The 24,902-nt window shown below is 35.7% G+C and overlaps 1 protein-coding gene across 1 annotated transcript in view; it reads left to right on the top strand.

The window, feature by feature from the left end:
• Window positions 1-24,902, top strand: part of DDHD1 (DDHD domain containing 1) — a gene marked incomplete at both ends in the record, with an annotated part of 90,274 nt that overhangs the window by 55,350 nt on the left and 10,022 nt on the right. Inside the window, 5 exons of the mRNA XM_079698863.1 lie at window positions 4,389-4,495; window positions 10,434-10,540; window positions 17,889-18,151; window positions 19,631-19,706; window positions 22,927-23,076. Of these exons, the coding sequence (XP_079554989.1) occupies window positions 4,389-4,495; window positions 10,434-10,540; window positions 17,889-18,151; window positions 19,631-19,706; window positions 22,927-23,076 (703 nt within the window). The remainder of the gene's footprint in view (window positions 1-4,388; window positions 4,496-10,433; window positions 10,541-17,888; window positions 18,152-19,630; window positions 19,707-22,926; window positions 23,077-24,902) is intronic.

Below are 24,902 nucleotides of genomic sequence, written 5' to 3'. Positions count from 1 at the left end.
AAAAACCTTTTTAGAATGTGGTAATAAAAGAGTCTGAAGTTTTGGCTATCATCTTTATTTTCAGTGATGTTAATGGAAGCAGATTTTCTTTTTCACAACCTAGAATCTATATAGACTTTTTAAATGGCAACTTTGGTGGTAGATAATCAATAAAATATAATCATATTGTAAATAATGCTTTAAAAACATACTAGAAGGACTTCCCCGGAGGCACAGTGGTTAGGAATCCACCTGCCAATGCAGGGGACACAGGTTCAATCCCTGGTCCGGGAAGATCCCACATGCCGCAGAGCAACTAAGCCTATGCGCTCCACACACCACAACGAAGAGTAACCCCCGCTTGCTGCAACTAGAGAAAGCCTGTGTGCAGCAATGAAGACCCAACACAGCCATAAATAAATAAATAAATAAACAAGTAAATAATTTTAAAAATAAAAATATACTAGAAATGGAGAAAGATAGACTTTTAATAAATAGTGTGTTGGGATGGCTAGGCAGCCATATGGGAAAAAATTAAATTGGGCCCATTTTTCACACTAAGATAAATTTCAGTGGGATCACATTTGAACCTAAGAAATGAAACCATACAAATACTATGGATTTAAAAGGTAGGATTGAGGGGAGTTTGAATTCTTATGTACCTTAGTAATAGAGAAAACTGTCCTAACTATCACTTGATCCAGAGACGTTAAGGGAAAATATTGATAAATATATCATTCCAAAAAAGCCATATGGCAAAAAAAAAAAAAGACAAACTGAGAAAATCCATTTGCATCTTGTATCACAGATAAGCAGTTAATATCCCTAAATATAAAGAACTTCTAAAAATGGAGGGCTTCCCTGCTGGCGCAGTGGTTAAGAATCCACCTGCCAATGCAGGGGACACAGGTTCGAGCCCTGGTCTGGGAAGATCCCACATGCCACAGAGGAACTAAGCCCATGTGCCACAACTACTGAGACTGTGCTCTAGAACCCATGAGCCACAACTACTGAAGCCTGTGCACCTAGAGCCTGTGCTCCACAACAAGAGAAGCCACTGCAATGAGAAGCCCATGCACCGCAATGAAGAGTAGCCCCCGCTCGCTGCAACTAGGGAAAGCCCGTGTGCAGCAACAAAGACCCAATGCAGCCAAAAATAAATAAAATTTAAAAAAAAAGATCCCACAAGCCGTGCAGTGTGGCCAAAAAAAAAAAAAAAAAAAAAAAAAAAATCGTATTTCTACACTAGCAATGAAAATTAAGTTAAAGCATTTCCACTTACTATAGCATCAAAAAAATAAAATACTTAGGAATAAGTTTAACAAAAGAAGTGTAAGATTTGTACACTGAAAACTATAATACACCATTGAAAGAAATTAAAGAAGACTTAAATAAATGGAAAAGACAGCCCACATTTGAGGATTAGAAGATTTAATGTTGTTAAGATGCCAGTACTTCCTAAATGGATCTACAAATTTCACCACAATCCCTATTAAAATTTCGCCTATCATTTTTGCAGAAATTGACAGGCTGATCCTAAAATTCACATGTAAACGCAGGGGACCCAGAATAGCCAAAACAATCTTGAAAAAGAATAAAGACGGAAGACTTACCCTTCCCAATTTCATAATTTGCTACAAAGCTATAGTAATCAAGATATTGTGGTACTGGCTGGCTTGTAGATAGACCTAGATCAATGGAATAGAATTGAGAGTTCAGTTGATTTTCAACATGAGTGCCAAAATAATGCAATCAGGAAAGAATAGCCTTTTAACAAATGGTGCTAGGACACCGGGATATCCCCATGCAAAAGAATGAAGTTAAACCCCTACCTTACACCACATACAAAAATTAATTCAGAGTGAATCAAAGACCTAAATATAAAAGCTAAAACTATAAAACTCTTAGAAAATATAGGAGTAAATCTTTGTGATTTACAACCATTGCCTTGGGTTAGGCAATGGTTTCTGATAACACTAAAAGTAAAAGCCACTATGGAAAGAAAAAGATAAATTGGGCTTTGTCAAAATTTAAAACTTTAGTTCTTCAAAGAACACTATCAAGTAAGTAAAGACAACCCACAAAATGGTAGAAAACATTTGCAAATCATATATCTGATATGGGTCTAGCATCTAACATATATAAAGAACACCTACAAATTCAATAATAAAATAAATAACCCAATTTTTTAAATAAGTGAAGGATTTGAATAAACAGTTGTCCAAATAAAATATACACATGGCCCATAAGCACATAAAAATATGCTCAGTATTATTAGTCATTAAGGAAATGCAATTCAAAACCACCGAGACATACCACTTCATGCTGACTAGGATGACTCATCAAAAAGCTGGGAAATAGCAAGTATTAGCAAGGATGTGGAAAAATTAGGACCCTCATATGTTGCTGATGGGATTGTAAAATAGCACAGCTGCTTTAGAAAACAGTTTGGCACTTCCTCAGAAAAGTTAAATGTGAAGTTAGCATATGAGCCAACAATTCCACTTCTAGGTATATACCCAAGAAAATTGAAAACATACATCTATGCAAAAACTTGTTAATATTCATAGCAGCATTTTTTATAATAGCCAAAAAAAAAGGAAACAGTCTAAATGTCCATCAGCTGGTGAATGGGTAAGCAGAAAGTGTGTATTCATACAGTAGAATATTACTCAACCATAAAAAGCAAAGAAGTAGTGACTCATGATACAACATGGACAAACGTTGAAACATTGTGCTAAGTGAAGGAAGCCGGACACAAAAGACCATGTATTATAGTTCCATTTATCTGAAAAAATCCACTATAGGCAAATTCATAGAGACACACAGTAGATTTATGGTGCCAGGGCCTGGAGGTAGGAATCATCAGAAGTGACTACTCTAGGTATGGTGTTTCTTCTGGGAGTAATAATGGGTGATGGTTGTACAACTCGGTGATATACTAAAAGCCACTGAATTGTTGGAAAAAAAAAACAAAAAACTAGTGAGGTCGTGTCAGAAAGACACAAGTCAACTTGAAGAGACTCACCAAAAAAGGAAACAATTCGAGCATCCGTAAGGGTAATAACTACAGTGGGTTGGAATACTTCAAATATGTTTAAATCTATGAGTTAGTAATGAATGATGTCAAAAAATATAAAACCTCTAGCAACTCAGTATTTAATTGTTAATAAAAGAGAAGAATTAACCATTTATCCTGACTTTTCTCAGTTCACACAGAAACTATTTGATTGTATCACAAGGCAGCCAATACTTGATGTGAGGAAATTTCTCTTTCCAGAAGTATAAGGAGTGTTGGGATTTAAAAAACACTTTTTTTGCAATCATAGTAAATTAACGGATATAAGCAGTGATCGTAACAACTGCTAGTATCACCAAAAAGAGAGAAAGCCAAGTATATATACCTATGGAGTAGTAGTCTTGCCAAAACAATAGAACTTGAATCTTATCAGGTCCCTATATCTCACTACCAAATAAGGAGCAATGAACATGTTAAATAACACTTGGGGATGCAGTCATTAAAAATCAGACTCTCAAAAAAAAAAAAAAATCAGACTCTCAGAAACTCTACAGAACGTAAACAGAATTACAAAGCCAAAGAAGAGAGAGAGCGATCTATAGATTAAAAGACACTTGAGAGACATATCTTCCAATTGCAATGCATAGGCTGTATTCGGAGCTCAATTCAAAAGTGTAAAAAAATATTTTTTATGTTATTATAAAATAACATTTATAGTCTAACTGGGAAAATGGGACCGCTAAACATAATTGTTGAAATGAAGGATTGGTATGATAATAGTTCTGAATAGGTTATGTTTTCCTTACATTTTAGAAATATATACTGAACCATTTATAGATGCACTGCTGTGATATCTGGGATTTGCTTTAAAATATTATGGGGGAAGGGTGCTAACATAAAGGGGTAGCATGAGGGAGTTTTTTTTGATAATAGAACTGTATCTTGATTGTAGTGGTGCTGACCACGAATCTATAAAGTTGACAGCAAAAAGGAAAAAAGTCAATTTTGCTGTACCTTAATTTTCAAAATAAAATTTAAACATCTGTATTGTGGGGAGAGCAAGTGGAGGAATAGATGAAATGACAGGTCACAATGTGCTAATATTTGGAGCTGGGGTATTTTATTATACTATTCTCTCTTCTGAAGATTTATACATATAATTATTTAGAATATAATATTGAAGCTTGTAATATTTGAAATCATAGATGGCAAATTTAGGAAAATAGTTTTGAAATGAAGTTGTCCTAGTATTACAAACTGTTGCACAGTGTAGCAGTAATTGAAACATAATTGGACATAAGCAAGTGTTATGATTAAAGACATTTTATACCATGTAAATACATATGGGAAGTTACTCTGATAAAGTTTTGTTTTGGTTTGGTTTTTTTAGGATGAGAGAGGCTGCAAGAAAAATAGAAGAAAGGCATTTTTCCAACCATGCAACACATGTTGAATTTCTGCCTGTTGAGTGGCGGTCAAAACTTACTCTGGATGGAGGTACATTTTGTTTAAAAATTAAATGATTTAGTCAGGCAACAAAGTGTTGCTCATTGGGAATGAAGGGTCTTTAATTTATTTGTCTTGAGTTATAATCACTCTTTGTTCTAGATTATTTAAGAAAATAAAATCCATTGATTAAAAAAAAAATTACTTCAACTTATGTCGTTTTGGACCACCATATAGATTTCACAGATAACACAGTTTTGTTTGTTTTTTTTTTTTTTTGTGGTATGCGGGCCTCTCACTGTTGTGGCCTCTCCCGTTGCGGAGCACAGGCTCCGGATGCGCAGGCTCAGCAGCCATGGCTCACGGGCCCAGCCGCTCCGCGGCATATGGGATCCTCCCAGACCGGGGCACGAACCCGTATCCCCTGCATCGGCAGGCGGACTCTCAACCACTGCGCCACCAGGGAGGCCCGATAACACAGTTTTTATGCATGCCCTCTGTGGATGGGGGGGAGGAGAGGGACAAGTGAAGGGAACAAAATGTTTTCTAAAGTTTTTGACAGAGAAGTGACCTGTCAATGCTTTTAAAACATTTGTTGTCCACAGTTTTATATAAGCTTACATTTTCTTCCTAATAATTTTCTTCCCTTATATTTGGAAGATAAAAATCTCACGCCTTTTATTTTATTGTTGTTCCTGCATTCCTTGGGCTGGTGAATTATAATCTAACATAGAGAAATTATATATGCATCTTTCTTTACACAAAGTTTTGTCCTTTGAATATTAAAACCATTAAAATAGAATGTTTAGGTTGATTATTTACATAATCTGAAAGATGAGAGAGTTGTACTGGGCATTGTAGCAGCTGCTGTTTGTTGAGCTTTTACTATGTGCCTGGCACTCTGCCGTTCATTTTACTTGGTGTATCTCATTTAATTTTCTCACAAATCTATGAAATACCTACTTTTATTTTCTCTTTTACAAATAGGCAAACTGAAACTCAGTAAAATGTGAATTTAATGAAGAATGGCAGGCAAAAATCTAGGTCTGCATGGTACCAGAGCCCTTGTTCATCTGAACTGCCTCCCTGGATGATTTCCAAAGTTTCTTCCTAGTCTGTGATTCTGCCTCATAGTCAGTTAGGAATGTCAGTTATAGCTTATAAACCAAAGTGACATCAAAGTTGTAATGCGTTTAACAACAACAACAAAAAAAGATTGTGACCAAAGAAGACTTCTCAGCAGCAACAGCTCATATGTAAAGTTCTGGTGTAGTTACATTATCTTTTGAGCTTTTTCCATTCACTCAGATAAATATTTTAGGCTGCTCAGGAATGTATCAATAGATAACATGGATGAATTAACATTTAATAAAACCCCTACATCTGTAATTTTCTGTTAGGTTTAAACTACTACAATGGAATCTTGAAGGCATTATGCTGAGTGAAAGAAGCTAAAGGAAGAACACCACTGTTTCTCTCTCTTCTCAACACTTCTGGCACCAAATATGTTGGGGATTTTCCCACACCAGCCAATACTTTAGTTCTTGGTGGACATCAGTGGGGTGTCCTACAATTTAATTCATTTCTGACACTAACTGCTCAGAGATAGTATAGACAGATTAAGGTCTCAGTCTCACAAGACTTTTGCCCACTTCAGATGCCAATCACAAGTTCCAGATTGTCCCCTGTAGTTGTGACTGACTATAAATTGGGGGCGGGGGGGGGTCCCATGACCCCCTCCTGAGCTTCAGTAATTTACTAGAACAACTCACAAAATTCAGGGAAACATTTACAGTTGACCTTTGAACAATGTGGACATTAAGGGCACTGACATCCCCCTCACCCCCAGTCAAAAATCTAAGTATAAACTTATAGTCCAACCCTGTATTCACAGTTCCCCATCTGCAGATGCAGCCAACCACAGATGGCCTAGTACTGTAGTATGTATTTATTGAAAAAAAATCTGCATATAAGAGGATCCACAGAATTCAAACCCATGTTGTTCAAGGATCAACTGTACTTACATTTACTCGTTTAAATTACATTTATTCATTTAAAGACTATTACAGAGGATACAGATGAAGAGCTACATAGGGCAATGTATGGGGAAGGGGTGCAGAGATTTCATGTCCCCTTTCAAGTGCACAGTGCTTCTAGTACTTCCATTTGTTCAACAAACTAGAAGCTCTTCAAACCCTGTTGTTTAGGGTCTTTATGGAAGTTCCATCATGTAGGCATAATTGATTAAATCATTGGCTATTGGCAATTGAACTTAACCTCCAGCCCCTCTCCCCAGAGGTTGGTGAATGGGACAGAAAGTTCAAAATTGGTTCCTCTGGCAACCAGCCCCCATTCTCTAAGAGTCAGCTCATTAGCATATACTCAGTTATGATTGGCAGAGGCTCATTATGAATTATAAAAGACATTCCTTTCACCCTATCACTCAGGAACTTAAAAGGGTTTTTGGAACCCTCTGTCGGAACCAGGGACAAAGATGAAATATGTATTTCTTATATCACAACATCACAGAAGTGAAGCCCAAAGGTTATATAATTTATGCTCCCATTTATATGATGTACTGCAAAAGACAAAACTATAGGGATAGAGAACAGATCAGTGGCTGCCAAGGTTTGGAGGTGGGGAGTTGAGTTCTAAAGGGCAGCATGTGGGAGTTTTTTTAGGGTGATGGAACAGTTTTGTGTCCTGATCATGGTGGTAGTTATGCAAAACTATACATGCATTAAAACTGAGAGTCGGTTCTACTAATTTTTCTGTAGATTCTTTTGTATATTCTGTGTAGACAATCACATGACCTGCAAATGAAAACAGATCTTTTCCGATTCTTAAAACTATTATTTCTTTTTCTTATCGTATTGCACTGGCTAAGACTTCAAGTAGAACATTTGTTAAAATAGTAAACATCCTATGATAAAAACTCACCAGGAAATAGGCATAGAGGGAACATACCTCAACATATATGGCCATATATGACAAGCCCACAGCTAACATCATGCCCAGTGGTGAAAAACTTAAAGCATTTCCTCTAAGATCAGGAACAAGACAAGAATGCTCACTTTCACCACTTTTATTCAGCAGAGTATTGGAAGTCCTAGCCACAGCAATCAGATAAAAAAGAGAAATAAAAAGAATCCACATTGGAAAGGAAGAAGTAAAACTGTCACTGTTTGCAGATGTTGTGATACTATACCTAGACAATCCTAAGGACACCACCATAAAACTGCTAGAGCTCATCAATGAATTCAGTAAAGTTGCAAGGTACAAAATAATATTCAGAAAACTGTTGCACTTCTATACACTAACAATAAACTGTCAAAAAAGAGAAATTAAGGAAACAATCCCATTTACCATTACATCAAAAAGAGTAAAATACCTAGGAATAAACCTACCTAAGGAAGTAAAAGACCTGTTCTCAAAAAACTATAAGACACCAATGAAAGAAATTGAAGGCGACACCAACAGACGGAAAGATATACTATGTTCATGGATTGGAAGAACTAATATTGTTAAAATGACCATACTACCCAAGGCAATCTACAGATTCGGTGCAATCCCTATCAAAATGCCAAGGGCATTTTTCACAGAACTAGAACAAATAATTTTAAAATGTGTATGGAAACACAGAGGACCCTGAATAGCCAAAACAATCTTGAGAAAGAAGAACAGAGCTAGAGGAATCACACTCCCTGACTTCAGACTATACTATGAAGCTACAGTCATCAAAACAGTAGCATACTGGCACAAAAACCAATACCTAGATCAGTGGAACAGAAATAAACCCATGCACTATGGTCAATTAATCTACAACAAAGGAGGCAAGAATATACAATGGGGAAAAGACAGTTTCTTCAGTGAGTGGTGCCAGGAAAACCGGAGAGTTACATGTAAAAGAATGAAATTAGAATATTCTCTAACACCATATACAAAAATAAACTCAAAATGGATTAAAGACCTAAGTGTAAAACCACAAAACTAGAAGAAAACATAGGTGGAACACTCTTTGACATAGATCATAGCAATACCTTTTTGGATCTGACTCCTAAAGCAAAGGAAATAAAAGCAAAAATAAACACATGGGACCTGAGTAAACTTAAAAGCTTTTGCACAGCAAAGGAAACCATCAGCAAAATGAAAAGACAACCTGTGGAATGGGAGAAAATATTTGCAAATGATATGACCAATAAGGGTTTAATATCCAATACCTCATATAGCTCGACATCAAGAAAAATAAACAACACAATTAAAATGGACAGAAGACCTGAAGAGACATTTTTCCAAAGAAGATGCACAAATGGCCAAAAGGCAAATAAGATGCTCAACATTATTAATCACTAGAGAAATGCAAATTAAAATAGACAATGCAAATACCTATGTATTTGTCTATCTCTATCCCTCCCTTTTTTCCTCCATCCCTGATTATCTTCTTGCATCTTTCTTTCCTTTCCTTCCCCTGCCCCTCTTTGTGTGTGTGTGTGTGTGTGTGTGTCCGTGTGTCCAGTTCATTACAACCAAGTGATTTAGTAGACATACCTGCTTGCCTAAAGTCTCTACATATGTGGCCATTTGAGAACTATGATAGTGATCCTATGGAGTAGAGGATTGTCTCAGTTTACTGTAGAAGAGGACAGTATTTTAAACAAATGTAGTGTTTGAGTTTATAAGTCAAAATCAGGGTTCTTGGGCTTCCCTGGTGGCGCAGTGGTTGGGAGTCCGCCTGCCGATGCAGGGGACACCGGTTCGTGCCCCGGTCTGGGAGGATCCCACATGCCACGGAGCGGCTGGGCCCATGAGCCATGGCTGCTGAGCCTGCGCGTCCGGAGCCTGTGCTCCGCAACGGGAGAAGCCACAACAGTGAGAGGCCCAAGTACCGAAAAAAAAAAAAAAAAGTGAGCTATTACCTCGTACCTGTCAGAATGGTTATCATCCAAAAGAACACAAATAACAAATGTTGGAGAGGATGTGGAGAAAAGAGAACCTTCATACACTGATGGTGGGAATGTAAATTGGCGCAGCCCTAGAAAATGGTACAGAGCTTCCTCAAAAAACTAAAAATAGAGCTACTATATGACCCGGCAGTTCCACTCCTGAGTATATATCCAAAAAAACTGAAAACACTAATTTGAAAAGTTACACACACCCCAATGTTGATAGCAGCATTACGTATTTATAATAGTGAAGGTGTGGAAGTAACCTAAGTGTCCATCAACAGATGAATGGATAAAGAAGATGTCATGTATATACATACACAATGGAATACTATTCAGCCATAAAAAACAATGAAATTTTGCCATTTGCAATGACATGGATGGACTTGGAGGGTATTATGCTAAGTGAAATAAGTCATACAAAGACAAATACTGTATGTTATCACTTATATGTGGAATCTAAAAAACAAAGCAAACTAGCGAATATAACAGAAAAGAAACAGACTCACAGAGAGCAAACTAGTGGTTACCTGGGGGAGGGAGAAGATAGGGGAAGGGGGGGATTGAGAAGTACAAACTACTACGTATAAAATAAATAAGCTACAAGGATATATTGTTCAACACTAGGACTATAGCCAATATTTTATAACTGTAAATGGAATATAACCTTTAAAAATTGTGAATTACTGTTTGTACACCTGGAACTTATATAATATTGTATATCAACTGAACCTCAATAAAAAAATTTTTAATTATAAAAAAAGAGTAGATATCCTTAGCTTGTTCCTGATTTAGAGGAAATGTTTTTTAACCTTTCAGCACTAATGAGCGCAGTGATGTTTATGGTAGGTAAATACCCTTCATCATTATTTTTAAATTTACAAATAGTAAAATTTCAAGAAGGTAAGGTTCATTAGATTCAAAGCTAGTCTTGAATATATAAATGTTAATTTAAAGCAGTTATTTCAAGGACTGTAACTTTTTTCACAGTTTATTCTTTCCCTAAAATGAATCTTCTCTAAGTTTAATTTTTTTTTAACTTGTAGACACTGTTGATTCCATTACTCCAGACAAAGTGCGAGGTTTAAGGGATATGTTAAATAGCAGTGCAATGGACATAATGTATTATACTAGCCCACTTTATAGAGACGAAGTAAGTATCATGATTATCTTATTGCTATTGGGTATTTTTTTGAGTGATAACATGTGTCCTGAATTTTAACATTTTATGTTCTTTTTTTACAAGCAAGTGAGAAATTATAGAAATCCACTAATCTATAAATAGCCTGTATTTCATAGTGCATTTGAAGTTTTAAACTGCTCATTGGGACGCTTAATAAAATGGGTAACCTTGGAAGTGAGAGGTTGGTTAGAAAATAGCTCTTTGAAAAATAACAGTTTTCATAAGTCTGATTAGTAATGTCTATGAGTATTATCCTCACAAAAGAGCTTTTTTAAAAATATTTATTTGGCTGCTTCAGGTCTCAGTTGCGGCATGCAGGATCTTTCATTGTGTCACACGGGCTCTTCGTTGTGGCATGCACGCTCTCTAGTTGTGGCATGCAGGCTCTAGAGCATGCAGACTTAGTTGCCCAGACCAGGGGTCGAACCCATGTCCCCTGCATTGGAAGGCAGATTCTTGACCACTGGACCACCAGGGAAGTCCCACAAAAGAGTTTTAAACACTTAGAAATGTCCTTCAAGTGTTTTTGTATATAAAAGACTTGCTTTTATTGTGTCATTTCTATAGTGGATTTGTGTAGTTCTCAAATGGTAATTTTGCTCATGCATCACAAAGATAACCCTAAAGGGGGGTGGATGGGGAGGGTAGGTGAAGGGAGATAGTTTATTCAGAGGGATGAGGGAATCTCTACCAATGCAATTTGTCACTTTATTGGTAACAGAAAAAGAACTTTGTTTCATGGGAATAACCACATTAATTACCTAACATGTATTAACTTGTTTAATCCTTACCCTATGAAGTAGATATGATTAGTATCTTCATTTGAAGGTAAAGAAACTAGTACAAGGAGTAATTACCAATAGAGCGGCTCTGCTGCTCTGTGCTACTCCAAGCCAATCCGTTGCTGATTTTGTTTATTCAGAGTCACTCCCTAACTTAATCCAGGATATCTTTTACATATCGACAGAAATATGTTTGGTTAGTTGCCAGAGAAAATTCCTTCTCTTCCAACTACCATCCCCTTAGGATTTTTCTTCATTCCTCTTTCTATATCCCCTCATTGCCATATACCAGTATTGGGCAAGATCTGCCTTGATCTGATTGAGAACAGTAAAAGAAGCTACAAGGAGAATTGCTATTCTGGGCTTAATTCTAACCAAAAAGGAAGGCCTAGTCGGTGAAGTAGAACACTAATAATTTCCACGTTCATACTCCTTTATAGTGTACAATGGGCATCGTTAGATATGCCCTAAAGGTTAGAACACTGAACTATAGTATTGCAAGTAAACCAGTGAGGGGGGGAAAAAAAGGAAAGAGAAGGGCTGAGAGCATATTACTATACACACATACACACACACACGCACACGCACGCACATGCACACGTGGTTGGTAGTACTCCTAAAACGGTATCCTGAATCTTCAAGGCTAAAATGTGCTGAGTCATGCCCCCCAAAAGTAATAAGTGCTTTTTAAAAACTTTTAAGTTGGCGTTAATATCCAGAAAAACTAAAAAGAGAAAAGTGCCAGACTCAGACCTCTGGCCATTGGTGAATGATGACTGAGAAAGTGATCACTTTTTATCTTGCTCTTATAGTCAAAGATAATTTTCCTCAGAATGGAATTGAATAAACCAGATATTCAGTAGGAAAAGGGAACTGATCGTTAAGATAAATGAAATGGAAGGAGAACACCCAGTGTTTTAAATTAGTTGGTTTTTTGATCCAGTTGAATTTCATGGAAAAGCACTGAGAACTTGTGTCTGAGATTGACCAGCAATCTTCAGCAATGTATCCCGAACATCCCTAATTAGAACAATCACTTGTGATGCTCATTAAAAATGCGGGCAAAAAAAGAACCCCATGAGGGGCATTGGAATTGAGGGTATTAATGTGAATTTATGATTTTGAAAATAAGCCAGTGTATGTAGATAACATCTATATATTTAAGCGTATATGCTTAAGCACAGAAGTATATATATGCTTATACTTCCTACCTCTGTCCGCTGAAAGGGCCAAGAAGCAGACACCCCAATCCAATGAGCATACCTAGCACCCAGATCTTTGCCTCTAGTATTGTTATTCTCCACTAAGAAAAAGTAGAGTTCCTTGGAAAAATGGCTGATTCCAGGGCTGGGGCAGGATAGATCCAAGTCAAAGCTGGAAGAATTTGTTTTGACAGAAGGTAGAAAAATGCTCCAAAGAATGATGAAACAAGATACAGGACATAATAGTCAAATTAAAGAAGCATATCCCACTGACCAAATCTGGAACAATTTGAGCACCAAAATAATTAAGTAATTATTACTTATTGTAAGGAATTATTAATAGTACTTTTGTAGAATTATAATAAGGATAATGTACTAAGGAATTCTAAATCATTGAAAAACTTGTAAGTCCTTATCAATGATAAATAGATAAACAAATTGGGAAGAAGGGAGGTCCTTTGCTTCAGTAGGATGCCAAGGGCCTACTAATAAGTGTGGAAGGAGTGCTGGAGTTGGAAAGTCTCATTTTGCAGCCATCATGGTAGGATCAGGTAGGGGAGAGGACTGGGCAAGAATCATCAGTGGATGCTAAAATGAGGGCAGATTTTTTGACGAGGAACAATATTTGCATGGTCTTAAAGTGTATCCTCTCAGACTGCTTTTAGTTTAGAAAATAAAGGTATACAGTGGAGAAATCAAGCAACAACTTTATGGGGTGTTCCTGAGGGACACCCAGAGAAGGACACAGCATTATTTATGCAGTATTCCAATTATGAGAAAGCATCAGACAAACATAAAATGAGGAAGTTGTAATGAAAAAGTAGGAATGAGACTGTATTCTTTTAAAATGTTGGCATAATAAAAGAGAAAGAAAGAACGGCTGTGGAAAATGTTCCAGGTAGAGAAGATTAAAGAGATGTGATAGCTAATTATAATATCTCATCCTAGACTGTATCCTGTACTGGATCGGGGGAAATGCTACAAAGGATAATATTAGATCAACTGGCAAAATTAAAATGTGAATGGTAGACTAGATTAGATGAAATATATCAAAGTAAATTATGAAGTTGATAACAGCACTATGATTGTGGAAGAGAATATTCCTAGTCTCAGGAAATATACATTGGAGTATTTGGGGGTAAAGGACCATGACATATGTAATATATCCTTAAATGGTTCACAAAAAAGTTGTGTGTGTGTTACAGAAACAGAAAAAATGATAAGGCAAATAGGAGGAAATGCTAACATTAGGTGAATTTTGGATAAAGCCTATGTGAGGATCTTTGTACTATTTTTATTTTGCAACATTTTATAAATTTGAAATTACTCCCAAATAAAAAGTTAAGAAAAAGAAACTAAAAAATACTTTCCCAGGTCCCTCCTCTGGAGATCCTGATTCAGTGGGTCTGAGATAGAACCTGTGAATTTGTGTTTTTAACAGTTCCCCAGGTGATACCATCAGAGAAGTTTGGGAACATTGCTTAAGGCATTGTGAAGAACAAAAGAAAATAAAAGAAAAACTTAGAAGTGGGCAAAAATTGTTCTTATTCTTTAGAAAGGAGAGCTGATTTTGCGAATCAAAGTCCATTTAACACAAGGTTGGTGTTAGGCAATATTTAGACTAAATTATTTTTCGACAATGTATGTTTCCTAAGAGAAGTAGTGATAAGTAACAGCCAGCAGGGATTCTGTAGGATTGTCATGCCTGGTGAATTAACCTTGTTAGGTTTATTTGATAGGCATAAATAAGAGCCTTTTTTCTCTTCCTCTCAACCTTTGGAGTCAAATAGATGCAGATTCAAAACCTGCCACTTAACTAGTTTAGATCAAATTTCTCACTTTCTCAGCTTCCTCACTTATATAATGGTCATAAAATACCTAGTTGATAAAGATTGTCATGAGGATCAAAGATATTATGATAGGGCTTCCCTGGTGGCGCAGTGGTTGAGAGTCCACCTGCCGATGCAGGGGACACGGGTTCGTGCCCCGGTCCGGGAAGATCCCACATGCCATGGAGCGGCTGGGCCCGTGAGCCATGGTCGCTAAGCCTGCACATCCAGAGCCTGTGCTCCGCAACGGGAGAGGCCACAACAGTGAGGGGCCCGTGTACCGCAAAAAAAAAAAAAAGATATTATGATATATAAATTCCTTGTGCTTAGGTTTTCAAGTTGTAATTAAGTATATATCTGTCTTTATATATTTCAAGGGCTACACTTTAAAAAAATAAAAAAAGAGAGATAGGCCTGCTCTGTTAATTCTAGAAAGTAAAATAAGGATCCGTGAATTGAAAATACAGAAAGGGACATGTTTGGTTACTAATGAAGAACAGTGTAATAAGCAAAACTGCCTTAAAAATACAGAAGTGTTACAATGAAAAAATTTGTAAATAATGTAAGATGATGGATTTTAACTAAACTTACTGTGATAATCATTTCACAATATATACCTATATCACATCATTACATTGTATACCTTAAACTTAAACAGTCTATCTCAATTATATCTCAGTAAAACTGGGGGGGAAATTTTTTTTAAATAGAAGTGACCACTTCTGGATGAAGATACTCACTGGGGTAGATGCTGAGCTCCTTATCCCTTAAGAGGGGTGTTCCTGAAGGGACTTTTATCTTCACAGCAGTTTAAGTTAGATCATCTCTAAGGCCCCTTTTCACTCAAGTTTCTGGTATGCACATGGGAGGACCTTAGTTAGTGATTGTGCACTAAAAATTTGTGCTTAGGGAAAAAGTTTTGTGTATCGATCAGTACTTCTCAGGCCATACTTTCTGAGGACCAGTTTTTAAAAAAGAAACTAACTCCAGTCTATCAAGACATCATCAGAGAGCCTTTGGCTCTTTCTTCAACCCTAAATAAAGTAACATGAAAAATCCAGAGAGAACTGTATATCTTTTGTATATCTGAACTCTCTTTTCAATGGCTTTTAAAAATGAAGAACTATAAAGAGAATTGTCATGGCCCTATCTTGCCATTGTTATTTGAAAATTGTTTAGTTGATGTATATGACTAAAACTTAAATTACTTTTTCTCATTAAAATTTCCTGTAACAGGGAGGTGGACAAATGACTAATTATATTCTTCAGCCCTATTTTGGGTGTTTGGATTCTCTCTTGAAGCTGCTGGGGTTTTTTGCTCTTCGGTTGACTTTCTTCATAAATTTTAATTTGGGGGCAGTGGCTATGAGAATTAGAAACTTTTAAACTTTTGAAGAGCCATCCAATGCCTGCGTATGTAAGAGGTTAGCTGAACTGATTAGATAATATTGTAGAATTAATAAAATTAAGATCACAGGGTATGTCATTAATCTTGGTTCAGATATCCCAAATGAATATAGTTGGTCACAAAGGGATCTACTGTTTCTATACTTACATGGTAGGAGTCTTAAAATCAAGGCCTTCAAAAGTAAAAACTATTAACAAATGTTGCTTTTAAAGGAATTTATTTTATTGGAACATTAGCTTTTTCTACACCTCCCTTCATGTAGATTATAAATTAGGAAAATACCAAAATTTTAAGGGTTGGTTCATATTCTTATCAAAGCCAAGTCCAAAGCATTACATTATAGCTCCCTTTGAAAAGAGCATGTAATTTGATATCACACTGCCTATTTCTTAAATTCTGTTGACTAGAATTACCTACAACCCATGTCTTGGGAGATTTTTATATGCATTTGCCACTAGTGTGGTCCCCAGAACTGCTGAGTCTGAAACTCTGGGATGGAGCCCAGCAATCTGTATTTAACAAGCCCTCCAGACCCAATACATGGTTTCAATAGTTTTAACCAGACCTCAGTATTGCAGTGTAGAGCTCTGTGATGTCAGCAATCAGAAAGAACATTGCACCTTCATTCATGTCCCTGCTAACCCAGCCAAGCATGAATGTTCAAATAATTTCCAGTTTGTATCTGCTAAAGAATGTTCAGTGAAACCTAGTGGAGGCTAAAGATTGAAAATGGAAGCAGTATATAATTAATGTTTGTTTGTCTGAATAACAGCTGACATATTAAGAAGGACTGAAGTGAGAAATTGAATATCAGGCAGGAATTTTATAACTAAGTAGTAGTAAGCAATGATAGGAAGAGGAGAGGACTGCCTTAAAAGTCAGCTCAGGGCCCCGTATGAATGAATTTGAGTAACAAAAGAACCTTGTTCTTCTCACTTCATAGAATATTTCAGTAATATTTGTTAAAGCTAAATTTCAAGAAAACAGTTTTACAAAGAAAAATGGCTATGATACTCTCCACATTATTAACCTCTAAACCTTAAAAAAGTCCTGCTTTTTTTTTTTTTTTTTTTTTTTGCAGTACGCGGGCCTCTCACCATTGTGGCCTCTCCCGAGTTGCGGAGTACAGGCTCCGGACGCGCAGGCTCAGCGGCCATGGCTCACGGGCCCAGCCGCTCCGCGGCATGTGGGATCCTCCCGGACCGGGGCACGAACCCGCGTCCCCTGCATCGGCAGGCGGACTCTCAACCACTGCGCCACCAGGGAAGCCCAGTCCTGCTTTTTAAAAACAACTTTTTGCTCTTATCTATATTACCAACTTAGTGGGAATTTTGGAATATCAAGTAGATCAACATAAGCTTTTTCTTTTGTCACACAATGGACTTTCCTTACATTACTCTTATCTAAATGCATAAAGTGGGACTTCCTGGCAGTGCAGTGGTTAAGACTTCACCTACCAATGCGTGGGGTGCAGGTTCCATCCCTGGTCAGGGAGCTAAGATCTCATATGCCTCACAGCCAAAACAGCAAAACATTAAAAAAAAAAAAAAAGCAATATTGTAACAAATTCAATAAAGACTTTAAAAATGGTCTACATCAAAAAAATCTTTAAAAGAATGCATAAAGTAATAGTATATATATGTTGTGTATACAATATGTTAGTAACCCTGTTACCATAAACTCAGATATTCTTTTCCTAAAACTTACTGTGGCTTAAAAACTACAAGGTACAAGACTTTAGAATTGCGTATGAGTCTGTTGCAACGAAGAAGAAATATCCAGGACTCTTTGGAAATCTACTAGAATCTGCATGGAACTTTTTTTTAAATCTCTGGAACTGCTGCCTTAAGTAATTGGTTTAAGGACTATGAAAGGATCTGTGTGGGTAACATCTGCCTTTATTCTTTAGTGTTGATATGGATTATAATATTACATATACCTTTACTTGATTTCCTGTAGGGTTCTGAGTTAATTTTAATAACCTAGATATATTTGGCCAGTAATGTGTGTTTTTCTTCCTTAATGTATTTGAGTTTAGAAATAAAGTTTATAGTAGTCAGTGATTACTCTAATTTGATGTTTTCTTATTTCAAACAGCTAGTTAAAGGCCTTCAGCAAGAGCTGAATCGATTATATTCCCTTTTCTGTTCTCGGAATCCAGACTTTGAAGAAAAAGGGGGTAAAGTCTCAATAGTGTCACATTCCTTGGGATGTGTAATCACTTATGACATAATGACTGGCTGGAATCCAGTTCGACTCTATGAACAGTTGTTGCAGAAGGAAGAAGAGTTGCCTGATGAACAATGGATGAGCTATGAAGAACGTCATCTTCTTGATGAGCTCTATATAACTAAACAACGGTAAAATACCCTAATCTCTTAAAAGAATTTAAAATGTCTTCATGGAATCACTGGACTTCTTAGGTGAAAACTTAAGATTTTCATAATAAAGAAAAAAATACATTGTTTCGGGTACAAAGATTATTGAATAACATGCCTAATCAAGCTAGAGACTTAATTTTCATACTAATTAGGTGTTTTCCTATAGCATGAAATGAATTATTCTTCCATCTTCCTCTTTTTCCTTCTGTCTTTTCTTCACAGATTATTAGGAGTGAAATCTAAAACTTATTCCAAGCTGAGTCACTTTGTAGAATCCTTACTGAAAATGCTTACTAGCTTGTAATCCTTCATAGTTTTACTAATCTTAGAGATGGGCCTTTACCTTTCTTATTATTCTGAAAATAATTTTAAAGCCCTTTTTTTTGTTGACAGATTTTATAATTATCATTTGCAGCCTTCCTGATACTATCTTTTAATTCTTTGCTACATTCCTATCTTCATCTTTAGTTACATGCTCTATCTTTTGTTCTCTTAATGATCATCTGATTGATTCTAATAGAACAGTGAAAAGCCACTCATTTTGATAGTTAGCATTATATAAAAACAACCAATTTAGCTGACTTAAATTTTCACTCAGGAAGCGTTGAATTTATTTTTGTCTTATAGAAGTTGTCTAAGGATTTCATTTAGAATTTTATTAAGTACCATAGGAAAAATACATAAATTTTTTAGTGTCAGAAATAATTGATAGTTTTGAAAGAAAATGTCATGTTGGCAAGCCTCAGAGCCATATTTTAGACGTAAAATCCAGTAAAAAAAATTTAACAGACTTAGATATAGAACATTGTAATAGGAAAAAGTTGATATAACCCAAATGTTCATCAGCAGAGGAAGGTTAAACTGTGGTTTATCTGTATGATGGACAATTACACAGTTGTTGTAAAGGCTGAAATAGGTCAGGAGACAAGTGAAAAGATTGCTAAGATTCATTATTAACTGTAGAAAAAGGAAAGATATAGAATAGTGTATGTGGTATGAACATTTGCTGTGGTTTTTTTTTTAAAGGTGTATATATGCTTGTATGTGCCTCACATTTTACTAAAGGTTTCCCCCAAAAAGCTATTAACAGCATGTATTTGAAGAATAGGGGCACTTTCACTAATTATTTCATAAACTTTTTGTTTTAGCCTTTTTTTTTTTTTTGGCCGCGCCACGCGGCTAATGGGATCTTAATTTCCCAACCAGAGATCAAACCCGCGCCCCCTGCTTTGGAAGCGCGGAGTCTTAACCACTGGACTGCCAGGGAAGTCCCTTCATAAACTTTTAGGCTTTGTGTACTACAGCAGGTACATTTATTAAATTCTGTCAATAAGGATTAATTTGAGGGATTGGATGATGGGTCATTATTTTCTTCTTTATACTTAGTGAACTGGTAAACATCTGATACTTATGAAATTATAAATATGAATGTGTACATAATCTCATACTCCTTTCTAGGCTGAGAGACATAGAAGAACGGCTACACGGATTGAAGGCATCATCTATGACGCAAACACCTGCCTTAAAATTTAAGGTAAGGAAAGACAGGTGATATTTTCATTGTTGATCTTAGGGTTTTTTTCAAACATCATTTGAAGCATGATGTTAGGGTTCAAATGAAATCCTAATTATTCTTTCAAATGAATTTTTTTTTTTTTTTAACACTTACAGTGTGTTGGACACTGCTGGTTTCTGGGTTCCACTAAGAATGGACAAGATGGTTTCCTAGCCCTCAAAATATGTAACACAGTGTTACTGGGTCTATTAGCAGTATAAAGAATGATGTATGCATGAGAAGGAGGTTTAATTTTGCCTGTAAATGTTTACAAATGAATGACATTTGTACTTAATCTTAGTAAATTGGATATTGCCAAGTAGAGGAAAGGAGAAATGCTGCTCTGTTCTTGAGCGAAACAGCATAAACAAAGGCGTGGAGGGATATACCTTCATAGTACGTCCAAGAAACACCAAATAATCTTAAATAGTGAGAAAAGAAAAACAGAGACAGATCTGGTAAATATCTAATATTTAGAACTTAACAAATCTGTGACCAACTAGTGGTATGTGGTAAGAAAAATAACTGGAATTATATCAGTGATGATTCCAGGGATGGAAAGCTGACATTTCAGTCAATAAGAAGTGTATGATAAAAGCACAAGATGAGGTGCACGCAGTTAGTTTGGAGCAAAGTGAGCAAACCAGTTTGGCTAGAATATACAGGATAAAGGGCATGGAGGCAGTAGGAAAGCAGGAAGAGCTAGAAAAAGGGACCTTATGTTTGATAGGGGCGGTGGAAAGCTTTTCAGGGTTTTTGAGCATCGGAATAGAGCTGTTGAAAGCAATGGTTTAGAAGAATAAAAAGTTGCAGAGAGACATTGACATTGATCTGACCATTGGAGAAGACACAGCCTATACCTGAATAACAATTTGTTTGCAGTGTTAAATGGAACATGACATAAGTTTCCTAATACTCATTTCCAGTTGAATATATGCCCATGTCTAGTGTACTATATTGTTTCTTGATATCTTTTATCATGGGAACTTAACATACAGGCTAAGTGATGGAATGATACAAAAATTCGTATTGAATCTAGCTCTATGACTTATAAAGTTTTTTTTTTAACTTATACATTTAAAAGCCATATGGTAAAGTTATAAGATACATTTAAAAGCCATAAGGGTGGGAGGGAGACGCAAGAGGGAGGAGATATGCGGCTATATGTATATGTATAGCTGATTCACTTTGTTATAAAGCAGAAACTAACGCACCATTGTAAAACAATTATACTCCAATAAAGATGTTACAATATAATAATAAAAATAAAATAAAAGCCATAAGAGCATGGTCTTTGGAGTCACCCCCACCTGGAATTTGAGTTCCATCTCTACCACCATTATTATATATAATCAATGTTAAATATGTAGAATTGATCTGATAGTAAAAGTAAACTCCTTTATTTCATGTCCTGGGTTTTGTACTAGAGAGTTGAGTAAAATCCACTAAGTATATTATTATCTCAAAATTCAGTTATCATATTACCAGAATTTATGCCCTGTAATTGTGTATCCTTCTAATACATAGTCATGTAGTCTAATAATATGAATTTTTAATTATTTAATTACTTATAGAGAAAAAATATAGAAATCTGAAATTTAAAAAGGAATATATGATGAATTAGCAAATTAATATTTAGTACTCCAGAGTTCTAAAAGAAACAGAGGTCTTTCTATGCCTGTTAACTGGCAGATGGATTTACTTTCATAAATAAAAGTGTCAGATTTGTCACACATTACCATTGAACTTTCAAAAGAGGAAATAAAATGTCAACAAACATTGGTCTAGAGAGTGGGAAGCTTTGGTTGTGATCATGAGGCTTTGCCACTAACTAGTTATGTAACATTAGCCAAATCAAAATCAGTTAACATCTCTGAATTCATCTGTTTATTCTTCTTTAGATGAGGTGGTTAGACTAAATGTCTAAAGCTCTTCTTCACCTTTAAAATTATTTGATGGATATAGATAACACTAAAGCAATCGTTACTCTTGCCTGAGAGAGAATAATTCCTTTGTGTGTTTGTCTACCAAACTGCAAACCAATCATAAAGAAAGAAAAGTGGCATATCCAATTCTTTATTTCTTGTCTTAAATTCTCAATTACCTGTTAGGTATATTACAGATACCTCAAACTAATTATGAACAAAAACATGATTTACTTAGAGTATCTGTTACAATTAATGGATTAATTAATATCTTCCCAGTCAACCAGACCCAAATCTTGTGAATTGCCTCTGTCACCTTCCTTATCCCCATGTCCATTCATTCATGTTGATTCCATCCTAATCTCTCAAATTTCCATTTCTGAATGGAACAGCTTGTCCTCCTGGGTGCAGATTATCTTTTGCCTAAACTCTTTCAATAGTTTTCTAACTTGTCTCCAAGTCACTAGCCTCTTAATTTTCTAGTTCATTCACAAGCTGCTACCAGATTTACTAACGTCCTAAAACGTGGGTCAAATTCTATTGTCTTTCACTACCTGTAAAATAAATTAAGCCCAACTCTTAGTCAAACAGTCAAGGTTCTGTACATTCTCATTCCAAGTTACATTTTCCCCACAGTCAATTTTCAACCATATCAGGTTATTTTTATTCTCTAAATTAAGCCAGTTTCTTTCCTCCCTCTGCTTTAGTTCATGTGGTTCTATCAGTATGGAATATCCTCCCAGCCCCAGTATATCCCAACCCCAACTTTGGAAATCCTTTTCATCTTTTATGGCCACTGCAAATGCTTCCTCCTTTGTAAAGCCCTCAAAGTTGGGATTAATTATTCCTTTGTCTACTCTCCTGGAGCACGCTTTCCTTCTATTATGCACTATTTTATTCTGCCTCTCCCTCAGGATTGTAAACTCTGAGTGCAGAAGCTCTGCCTTATTGGTCTTTATATGTTTTAGAATACCTAATATACTATTACTTTACACAAAATAGTAGCTTAATAAATCTTCCTTCTTATTCTCATTCTTCATTTTCTATTAGATTTAAAGATAATGAAGTTGCTCCTGGATAGACTGTTTAGAATAATTAATGGTTGTTATATAGTTAATAAGTAATGCAGATACCATCTAGACAAAGCTCATTTAAAAAGATATATATTTGGAGATAAATTTATTATTTGTATTTTACCATATATTATGTTGTGCCCAAATTCTTTGAAAAACACTTCACCACTTCTAAAATTTAGGATGACTTTATCATTGTAGGTTGAAAATTTCTTCTGTATGGGATCCCCGCTGGCAGTTTTTTTGGCATTGCGTGGCATCCGCCCAGGAAACACTGGAAGTCAAGACCATATTTTGCCCAGAGAGATTTGTAACCGATTACTAAACATTTTTCATCCAACAGATCCAGTGGTGAGTTGCAAATATGGACATTTATCTCTCAATATTAAATTTTTCCTAAGAGACTCTGTAAGAAATCTTGCCAGGTACTGCTGAATTTATGAGAAAGCGTTCATTTACAGACATCTCTCGTAGATACTGCGTTTTTTTACATACAAGGTTTGTAGCTACCCTGCATTGAGTAAGTCTATTGGTGCCATTTTTCCAACAGCATTAGTTTTTAATTAAGGTATGTATGTTGCTATTTTAGACATAATGCTGTGGCACATTTAACAGATAGAGTATAGTGTAAACTTAACTTTCATATGCACTGGGAAACTAAAAAATTTGTGTGATTTACTTTATTGCAGTGATCTGGAACCAAACCTGCGGTATCTCCAAGATATGCCTTAATCTATTACATTTGCATGAGTTCATATTTTTTAAATATTTGTTCTTTGATTAGTTTAGGGATCAGGAAATAAAATACCTTAAAGATGTTCTGTTTATGTTGTATTTGTAGGATGAAAGCATAATGTAAAAATATTATCTTTAGACAATTAATCCAAAAGACAGGAGTCATCTGGACTTTCAAACCTTAACCAGTTGTAATACCAATAATGTAGCAACCATAAATTTTAAAAATCTCACTTTAAATACTTTTTTCTCTAAAGTATGCTGCAACATTGAAATGTGATTGGTAGATCCTCTTAGAAATGAAAATATTTAAATATTATGTATTAAACATAGAAAAGTGGAAGAATTTATTTTAGCTTGGTGGAATTATGACATTTTGGATTTTTACATTCTCTGTTATGTTTGTACTGTAAGTAAATTTTTTCATGTAAATACTCCTAGGATCTGTCTGCATCCAGGTAAACAGTTTAATGCCAAGTATGATTTTTGGATGAGAAAAATTCTTCCTTAAATCCTCTTGGGGACAAGGTTAGATATAACTAGATTTAAGACAAACTATTTTAAATAGCATTTATTCTCTGAAAAATAGCTTTATATAATTCTATAAAGTCTCTTAAAAGATCTTTATCTAGTACCAAATAAATATAACATTGACTAAACACCAGAATTTTAGAAAATTTCACATATGTTAAAGAATCAAAACAGTTATATTTAAGAAATTTCACTGAAATGGAATCTAGTCAAATACTGACTGCACGATCTTGGCCAACTCACTTCTGAGACTATTTCTTATCTATATTATGCAGATGATAATATTTTACCTCATAGGGTTGTTAGGATTAAGTAAAACATGTGCAAAACACCCAGTTAGACCTTGAGTATTTTGTTAATATGCATTCATTTAACTCACTCTCCTATAACTTGAAAGTGAACTTGAGATCATAGGTGAACTCTAAACTTTCAGTATATACCCTATACTTTGTACAGTCTTAAACTTTGTTATTCAGTTGGCCTTTGAACAACTTGGGGGTTGGGGTACACCCTGTGCTCAGTCAAGAATTGGGGTATAATTTTACAGGAAGCCCTCTGTATCCACGGTTCCGCATCCACAGATTCAACCAACTGCAGGTCATGTAGTGCTGTAACATGTAATTATGGGGGAAAAAATCCACGAATAAGTGGGCCCACGCAGTTCAAACCTGTGTTGTTCAAGGATCAGCTGTATTATAAAGGAGGGTTCCAAACTCATTATTACAAATTATTTTTATTATTCGTTTTATAGTTCTTCTGTGAAAAAATTTTTTAAATAGCTTATGTCAGGATTGTGCTAGGCAGTTTTTCCAAAGTTATCTATTCTTCCCAACATCCTTGTGAGGTAGTAGGAAGTGTTATCTCCTTTCTATAGCTCAGGAAACTGAGACTCTGAGACCTTGTGACTTGGT

Source organism: Hyperoodon ampullatus (genome assembly GCF_949752795.1).
Source record: "Hyperoodon ampullatus genome assembly, chromosome: 3".
NCBI lineage: Eukaryota > Metazoa > Chordata > Mammalia > Artiodactyla > Ziphiidae > Hyperoodon > Hyperoodon ampullatus.
The sequence above is the reverse complement of the archived record's forward strand: the minus strand, read 5'-3'. Positions and strand labels throughout refer to the sequence as shown.